General features: G+C 44.2%; 1 protein-coding gene across 1 annotated transcript; it reads left to right on the forward strand.

Moving 5' to 3' along the window:
- Positions 1-1797: 1797 nt before the first annotated feature.
- LOC119388858 (uncharacterized) lies at positions 1798-4892 on the forward strand. Its single transcript, XM_037656237.1, has 4 exons — positions 1798-1860; positions 3784-3831; positions 3973-4027; positions 4681-4892. The coding sequence occupies exons 1-4, from the start codon at positions 1808-1810 to the stop codon at positions 4846-4848; spliced, it is 324 nt and encodes a 107-aa protein (XP_037512165.1). The 5' UTR covers positions 1798-1807; the 3' UTR covers positions 4849-4892.
- Positions 4893-9234: the final 4342 nt, after the last annotated feature.

Here is a 9234-nt window from a genome sequence, read left to right on the forward strand (position 1 = left end):
TGTCATGTACGTTTACATGCCACGCTCACGGTGCACTCGCGGCCGTTTCGCTAAATTGATATACAGCAAATTTGGTATTGTCGATGTCACTGTATGAAGAACATGAATAACAGGTGGTAGCATGAAAACCATGACATGCATGTCATGTATTTCATGATTTACATACCACGCTCATGGTGCATTCGCGGCCATTTCGCTCGCCTGATATACACGAATATTTGTATTGCGTGACGCGACTGTATGACAAACGTAGATGAGAGGTGGTAACAAGAAAATCATGACATGCAAGGCTTGTACGACATGGTTTACATGCCACGCTCATGGTTCGCTCGCGGCCGTTTCGCTTGCTTGATATACACCAAAATTGGTATTGCGTGACGCGACTGTATGACGAACACGAATAGCAGGTGGTAACATGAAAATCATGACATGCATGTTATGTATGTCATGATTTACATGCCACGCTCATGGTACATTCGCGGTGGTTTCGCTAGCTTCATATACACCAAAATTGTTATTGCCTGACGCGACTGCATGACCAACATGAATAACAGGTGGCGCATGAAAACCATGATATGCATGTTATGTATGTCATGATTTACATGCCACGCTCATGGTACATTCGCAGCCGTTTCGCTAGTTTGACGTACACCAAAATTGGATTTGCGCGATCTGACTGTATGACGAACATAAGTGACAGGTGGCAATATGAAAGCCATGATAGGCATGTCATGTATGGCATGATTTACATGCCGCACTCATGGTGCAGTCGCGGCCATTTCGCTCGTTTGATATACACCAAAATTGGTATTGCGTGACGTGACTGCATGATAACATAAATGACATGTCTTAACATGCGAATCATGTTATGCATGTCATGTACGGTATGATTTACACGGCACTGTCATGGTGCGCTTCCGGCGGTTTTGTTAACTGGATGTATACCAAAATTGGTATGGCATGACACGAGTGCGTGACGAAGATAAATGACAGGTCTTGCGTTTTATATACCAGAATACACGTTTCATTGGCATGGTATATACCAGATTGTGCATGCATGCGTGCATAGCAAACATGCGATATATGCTGAACTAGATGCCATCGCATGAATGATTTCATTTGGCTCAAAGACAAAGAAGGCAATGTATACAGCTCTTTGCTGGCTGCTTCGCATTACCTCGATTCCCACAGTGCGTGGGATTTATCGGATTTCTTTCCATCTCATTCCTGTTACATTCGTGTTAAAAAAACTGTTCGTTGTTTCTGCTGGAAAACATCCATACGTAAAAAATTTTGTTTTGTCGCATGGTGGAAAAATGTATTTCATTTAGAAATCTGGTGAAATCCACATAACAATACGTAGTGATTTCTGGCTAAATTCTCGACGAAACTCTGTTTGCATGTAGAGTGTATGATATTTCTTCGTCTGGTGTGCAGGCTTCCGAAAATATTCACTGGAGGTTTTCGCTCTGTCACTTTCTCTACGCATGAGGTGTTATATTTGGCATTCAAAGTGCGCGATCTCTGTTTCGTTATTTTTTTCTTCCCCAAATATCGAGCGCGTCACTGGCAAAGGCTCTAATCTTATCCTAAAAAGAGAATGTCAAACGCTATAACATTTTTCTATAAGTATTATGCAAAGCCTCAACTGCAATGCTGTTGTTTTTTTGTTCCCCAAATATCAAGTGCGTCACTGGCAAAGGCTCTAATATTATCCTGAAAAGAGAATGTCAAAGGCTCTAATATTTTTCTATAAGTATCATGCAAAGCCTCAACTGCAATGCTGTTGATTTTTCTCGTACAAGCAATGAACTGTCTTCTCGTTCATTTCCTCGTAGCCGCTGCGGTTTCGTCTGCAGAGTAAGACACGTTTTGAATGTCTAATTTATTTAGCTTTAGTGTATAAGCATCCTTGTCATCAGCTTTCCTAGATTGTATTATATAATAATTCAGCACAATGACACATATTGTCTTGTGAGATGGAGTATAAGCGCAACTCCAATACCTGCTCTCTCGTGAAACAATACCTCGCCATAGTTTTCATACACTCCCTTACGGCAACAAGGAATTCATTGAAAACAGCTCTTTTACGTCGACAGAGAAGAAAAACCTAGCGAATCATTGTTATACGTACAAATTAAATCATATCTAGCGAAATTTTTGTTGCGAAGGGATCATCAATAGCCTAACTACTTAAATGTTTCAGTAAGTACCGGCCATGGCGCAACTGCCAAGATCCATTCAAACTGACATTAGATCTAAAGGGTATCCCGTCTTTCTGGGTCTACCCAGTAGAAATTATAGAAAGACATTTACCTTTACTTCTGGAAATGTGCTTTACCAGTTTGTTCAGGGGAAGCTGGTTGCACCTTGCCGCGGTTTCAGTTTTTGTCTTAACTAAGCTGATTTTCACCGGAACTAAGTTCTAAGATAATGCTATGGCTGCTTTTTCATTGAAACAGTATGACAACAGGACAACAAAACTCCCTTCTTTGTCAGCTTGAAGCAGGCACTTGCTGTTTTCTCTGAAGGAATTTACTAGTCAGGCTGTGGACACCTTGCGTCGCTGAGCAGGCTTCTTCAAGATAGCAGTCAAAATACTGTCGGTGCTGGTGTACTGGGCAGCAAGCAGGGACACATTGGCACGCGAGCTTTTGGAGGCTTTTTTAATGAAAAAGAACGTCACAGATTGCATTAGGCAAACGTCAGTCTGTTTGCGGGGGATTAAGTATCAGTTGATTGGGCGCAATTTGTGCTGCATTTTCGCCATGTATTTCTTTTGTTGAAATTTTATCCATCGGTTACCCGAGGAGCTGCAGGGAAGAGGACCATATAGGTCTATTCCGACGCGATCAAAGGGACGAGCCGGACAGGAGAGCGGTTGTAACTCGCCAGTACGCCGCTGGTGAACTTTTTGTCGTTCTTCCCAACACCTCCACCAGATGTTGTACGACGATTTATTATCAAACAACGACGTCTTAAACAGTCGAGGTAGCACCGGCAGAACACGAAGGTAGATCGTGCGCACAGCAACAGACGTGGAAGCTTTTCTTTCTCTTCCTCACTACAATAGCGACATTTTTATATATTTTTTTTCCGATGTTGCAAGGCTTACTCTACTGCTCCGAACAGAACACTTGAAAATGTGGGAACGTTCTTGCAGCACTGAAATTCAAACAAATACTGTCGACCTGTAAGCCGTGTTTTCTGGAGTAAGAAATTGGGCTCTAGGACGACTATCTAAAGATGTATTTACATCTGCATATGCAGCGCTGCACAAGATGTACAGCTCATACCATGTTGTCCTGTCACTCTTTCCGTATTATTTTTGATCAATAGAAATGACGGTTACAGTTGTGCAGCATTATTATTTGACGGTCTTAGTCAGTACCGAATCTTATTTTCTGCCATGCATAGTTGTGCAGCCGAAGGGCGGCCACCATGTCGCGTGGCTCAGTGCGGCAGCATTTACCTGGTAGCACTTTTTGTTTACTTTAGAAAGACTGCACGCTATATAAATGAAATATTTATTCAGCATAATATCTATTCATCCGCCACCGTAAGCTGTGCTATAAGTGCATACATACACACTTACGCTGGCCGTCAAGATGACTGTCTATACGTGTGTGCTGCATTAATTAGAACTAACACACAACAAAGCCAAGGAAAGTATAGCGGATGTTTTAGTAGTAATTTTGATGTTAATGTGAAGAAAGTAAAGTGGACGAAAAGTAACTCTGTGTGTGCTGCTCTTACAATAAATATGTAATACTACCTTTCCAGGAATGTTCGAGTGACTGTCCCACTCCCAAATGGTTGCGCCAGCCCAGAGTCTGTATCAGTCTTTACAGTTTATGTAGATTCTGATATATATATATATATATATATATATATATATATATATATATATATATATATATATATATATATATGTTACGTTTATGCTTTACAATGAAAATTTCCTCTTTGTAGAGAGTGCGAAGTACAGCGGCATTACCAACAAACACATCTGGAATGTGCGAAACATGTAAGCAAGCTATTCAGGCCCGTCACAATTTTATCTTCCGAAATCATGGCTCCGACAGCTATATGCGTCGTAAAGCTAATAATATAAGTAAACATTGTTCTCGATCTTTTATTTAGCTTTTTGTGCCTGCTTCATAGAAGATTCTGCTGTACCGTCTTTTTAAGAATATATTTTTACTTTTAGTCGGCGCTGTGTTTCTTTCGTCCATGTCTTTCCCCGGCCAGGCAGGTTTGCGCCGAACTCTCGACTTCATTCTGCTGTAATGTTCCATATTTTCAAGTGTTCTAGCAGTCTGTTAAGTTTTTGTTACGTATAATTATTTTTATATCGCACTTCTTCACCATCGCACTTATTGTAAATTATCTTAGTGCTGAGGAACTTGCTCTTTAAGGTGAATGGGTGCATATTATCTACAATATTTTACTTCACAACCTCTATGGAACGACGCTTCATAAAGAACACACTTAGTGTGGAACTATTTTTGTACTATTACCAATTTATTTATGGCGTCGAAACAACGGCAGTTAGCAAGAGCTGCTGTTAAGTGATTACACATTCTTGCTCTATGAATATAAGCAACCATGTGTCGGAATACATTGGTTTGTTTTGAAATCCACTTTCAGTTATTTACACCAGCCATTTCTTTGTTTCAGTGCTGGTTAGACCTGGACAACCAGTGCACAGAAGGCTGCACCTGCATTCCAAGGCCAGATGTGAACGATGGAAAGGAGGGCTATTGCTTTAATGCGACTAAGCCTCTTCCGGAACATTTTCTCAACCTATCCTGCACCCATCCTCCACCTCCCCCTTCCAAGAAGTGAGGCAAACAGCGCCACAAGAACAGACCACTACACTTTAGTAATAAAGCCAACATTTTGTATTCAGTGTTCGTGCGCTTCTATAAGCCGTTGAGCTACCTATCTGTGCTTTTGTCTGATACATGCCAGCCAGCTACGTCGTAGGTTCATTCTTTAGAAAGTGCAACTAGTTGTCATTTACAAAAGCACAGTACAGATGCGTCTTACTTCATGTAACACACATAAAGAGCTTGAAAATCGAGTACGAGAACGGTATACCAAAAAGTCCTCGTTCCCCAACCTAAAACTGTTCCAAGTGTCGCAACTTCGGTGCTACACCTAACCGCGCCAACGCTGGCTATCAAAGAAAAGTTGGCATGGGTAACCACTGACTGATTTATTATAGAAATTTCACGCAAGAGCTTACTAAATAAGCACATTAAGCCATTCATTAGGACCTTAAGCAGGCTCTAGTTTGACTTGCTGGACGTGATCACGTAACATTTGTTCCTGCACCAAAAATGGCCTTACTCGTCACAATATCGTCACCCGTCGAAGTGCAGTATTCATGGCGTCCATGGTTCTCATTACAATAGACATGACTTGCTGCCTACGTTCATTTGTCTTGGCACCCGCACTAGCAGGTCACGGGAGCTCTCACGTCAACCACACCGCATGTTTCGTTTGCGTAAGTTCTACAGGCACCCTGCAGCGGAGTTTTCCAGAATGATACGGGCGCGAGAATAGCACGGCACACAAGAAAAGATGGACACAGAACGACGCGCTAGCAGCGGTGCTAGCAGCGCATCGTCCTGTGTCCATCTTGTGTGTCGTGCTATTCGCGCCCCCGAATCATTATGAACCAACACCAACTCGCCCAACTTTTACAGCGAAAGCTGTTATGAGATCATTTCAACGGCCGTTTTTGGCGCCGTAGCTGTCCGCCACCGCCGCCGCCGGTGTCCGTAACCACTATCGCTTGAAATAATAAAAAAAAACGAAATAAGAAAAAATTCCGGGTTGGAACGAGGTTCGAACCTGGGCCATCTGTGTGGGAGCCCAGTATTCATACTTAGGGCTGTGCAGCGCTCACAAAAAGGGACAAGGAACAGAAGAAGTACACAGGACAAGCGCTTGTCCTGTGTACTACTTCTGTTCCTTGTCCCTTTTTGTGAGCGCTGCACAGCCCTAAGTATGAATCAATACCAACTCGCTCAATTTTCTCTTCTAAGCCCAGTATTCAACCTCTGAGCCATGCCGGTGGTTGAAGCTGCTTTGTAAAAAGGCCTATACAGGTTTCATGTCGGGAAGGAACCACATTAACATATTCAATATAGCGTGGTATAAGAGTAAACTAAGCACCAAGCGTCGCACAACGCGAATTCTGTAACCAGGCGTCACACAATGCGAATTGCGCAACGAGTAGGTTGTTGAATGCTTCCAACCCATTACAAAGAGCTCCGCCATAATTCTTCATCGTCATCAGGCACAGCATCAACAAAAGTGCGCATAATGCCTTACATGCGTTTAGCAGGTACCACGGCTCTCGGTAGAATGACGAAAAATGGCATAATGCCTGCTTTCCTACTTCTCAAACATTACAATGATTTATAGCGTAGTGGGTTCCTCGCAAGTGCACTTGTATTGGTTGCCAAGGAAGCGCATAAGCGCATGATCTATTTCCTCGGGGTCGCAATAAAGTTCTTCGCCACCCCCCCACCTCTCTCCCACGTCAACGTATGTTTTACAGCATGGGGGGAGAGGGAAATAGCGACCGGGCGTCACCCAATGCAAATTACATAACTGGTGGACCGGTTAACGTATCCAACCCATTACAAAGGGCTGAGCCGTAATTGTTCATCGCCGTTAGTCGTCGCGTCAACAAAGTGCACATAATGCCTTACAGACGTGTAGCTGGTGCCTCGCTTCTCCGCAGAATGACGAATAATGGCATAGTAAGGGCTTCCCAACATCACGGGCTCTAGAAACGCCGTTCTTCCAGCTTTCGCTGTGACTGTGCTGCGGTTTCAGCGCAGGCCTGGCGTTTTTTATTATACTGGAGTTTTCCAGTGTGACTGCAGCACCAGAATGCACAGCAGAGCGGATAAAAAAAAGCCAGGCCTGGAACTCATGCCGTCTCCCCTCGGCATGAGTTGGAGGAATGTGACCGGGCTAGAGGCGGGAGGCGTGTGCGCGTCTGATGGATTCTTCGACAAATCGCACCGGGGCGCCCCGGTGCGCCTTTTCGTCCAATCATCGTTCCGCCTGGGCTCCTCTGTGCGCACCTGTAGGATTAGTCGAACATGACGTTATTTTCTTCGTGCCCCTAGACGCCAATGCCATCGAGCTTGGGACGTCCACGGAGAGCTACGTAGCTCCTTCTGGTCAGTGGACCGTACTTTCTGTGCAGCACATATCCACATAACATACGTCTGAAAACCTACTGCGTATGACTACTGAAGTTTTTCAAGCGAAGCTTCTATTGACTGACCTGTGAAGCTGATGACTGGGGGTGTTCCAAAAATCCCTCCTCACCCACAGCTGGCGCGCGCCAATGAAATAAATAAAACTAAACTTTCTGTCCGGGGCTGGGATTTCAACCCGGGTCCCCTAAATTCGAAAGAGAGTCCCTAGACCACCAGGTCACATGCCCTTGCTTGCCAAATGTGAACTGGAGAATACGTATGCATTCTACGGACGATGCAAAAAACGATTGGAAAGCAGTACACTTTCTATGGGCGCTTCATTGCAATACTTCATGCTGACTGACTAAGAGCGATCTGCTGGACAACGCGTAAGGTCGATATCAGGAATTGCACATTCAAGGAAAATTCCGACATCGAGAAAACTGAATTCCTTTCCTTGGCCCTTTCTATAGAGGCTGACGAACGTTGTAAAGAACATGAAAGACGCCATGCCGATTCAGCCCGAAAACAGAGTTGCTAGGATGGCTGTTACCTATAATAGAACTGAACGCTTACGCTAGGAGAAAGCATTGGGTTGTGCGAAAGAAAGAAAGAAAGAAAGAAAGAAAGAAAGAAAGAAAGAAAGAAAGAAAGAAAGAAAGAAAGAAAGAAAGAAAGAAAGAAAGAAAGAAAGAAAGAAAGAAAGAAAGAAAGAAAGAAAGAAAGAAAGAAGTAGGTCAGGCATGCCCACGCTAGGCTTCGCTTGTCCCCATTTCCCCGATAGAGAAAGAACTCTTGAAGGCTTCATTGTTTTTTTGTATAAAGCAATAACAGTTGAGTTGAGTTGAATAAACTTTATTTGTCCAACGGTTGTTATTGTGCCCGGGGCTAGGCTGCAAGGGATCCACCTTTCATATCAGTTCCACATGTGTGTGTGGCTTTCTAGCTATCTTACGGCGCTACTTAATAAAATGCCTGTCTTCTGGCGTAAAGAATATCTTTTTCTGTAGTGAGTCACACACTGCAACTAGCGAGAAAACTTTGCTGAAATATTTATCGTTTCTCTTTTTACTTTTTCATGAGTTACGGACACTAATTCTCCCCATAGTCCTTTCATAATTATGCACTGTCGAGCTTATGCTAATTCGGTTTCTTGTGCTTCTACGTGCAGGAGTGGCTTGGCCTTGTTGGTAATGCGTAATTAATTTGCAGTCTCTCTGTATTACACATAGTTTGTAACCCACATGTTTTAAACGCGATAGCGTTACTTCGCTAGGTTGGCGAAAATGCATGCGCACAGGCCGTTCACAAAATCACTGTCCGTAAAGCACGTGACCTTTCCCACTGGGACTGTCCGACGCCGGCGCTAACAAAGCAGCTTCCCAACGAGGGCGACTTGGGGGCCGCCATAATTCCCTGTACGTTGTTGTAAACACATGTGACCACCCCCCCCCTTCCGGGAAAGGAAAGTGCCCTGCCGCCGCAGTCCAAAAAAGAGGTGCTCTATTTCTCCGATGGCTACGACAACATACAGCCGCGGAACTAGTAGAGGTTGATGGTTGTAGCGTAAGGGAAGTCTCGCCTTGAAGGGGGGGTGCCTTTGTGCGCCCTCACAGATTGCCCTTTACTCCTGAGAGACAGTTCCCGGCAAGTCCCAAAAGGAGCCGGAGGGATTCATAAGCACGAACATTCCGCCTGCGCTGTGTGGTCGTAATGTTTGGCGATGGAAGGCTTCAATTAGTATGCGCCGGCTAGCCCATCGTTCTTCGCCATCATGTGTCATCAGGCTATCATGTGTCATCAGGCTATCACGACGTCGAGAAGTACGTGCATCGACCTCACATACACCAACATCGCATACATAGTGCGAGATGTGATGTACGTCTCTACCTGCTTTGTGGATCATAAGGCTATCTATGATAGTGCCTATGTACAGGCTTTTTCAGACTCAGGGGAAAACTCGGAGCATGTTGCAAAGCTCTCCGGAAAGAGCCTGTACATGGCC

Source organism: Rhipicephalus sanguineus, chromosome 4, assembly GCF_013339695.2.
Source record: "Rhipicephalus sanguineus isolate Rsan-2018 chromosome 4, BIME_Rsan_1.4, whole genome shotgun sequence".
NCBI classification, from domain to species: Eukaryota; Metazoa; Arthropoda; class Arachnida; order Ixodida; family Ixodidae; genus Rhipicephalus; species Rhipicephalus sanguineus.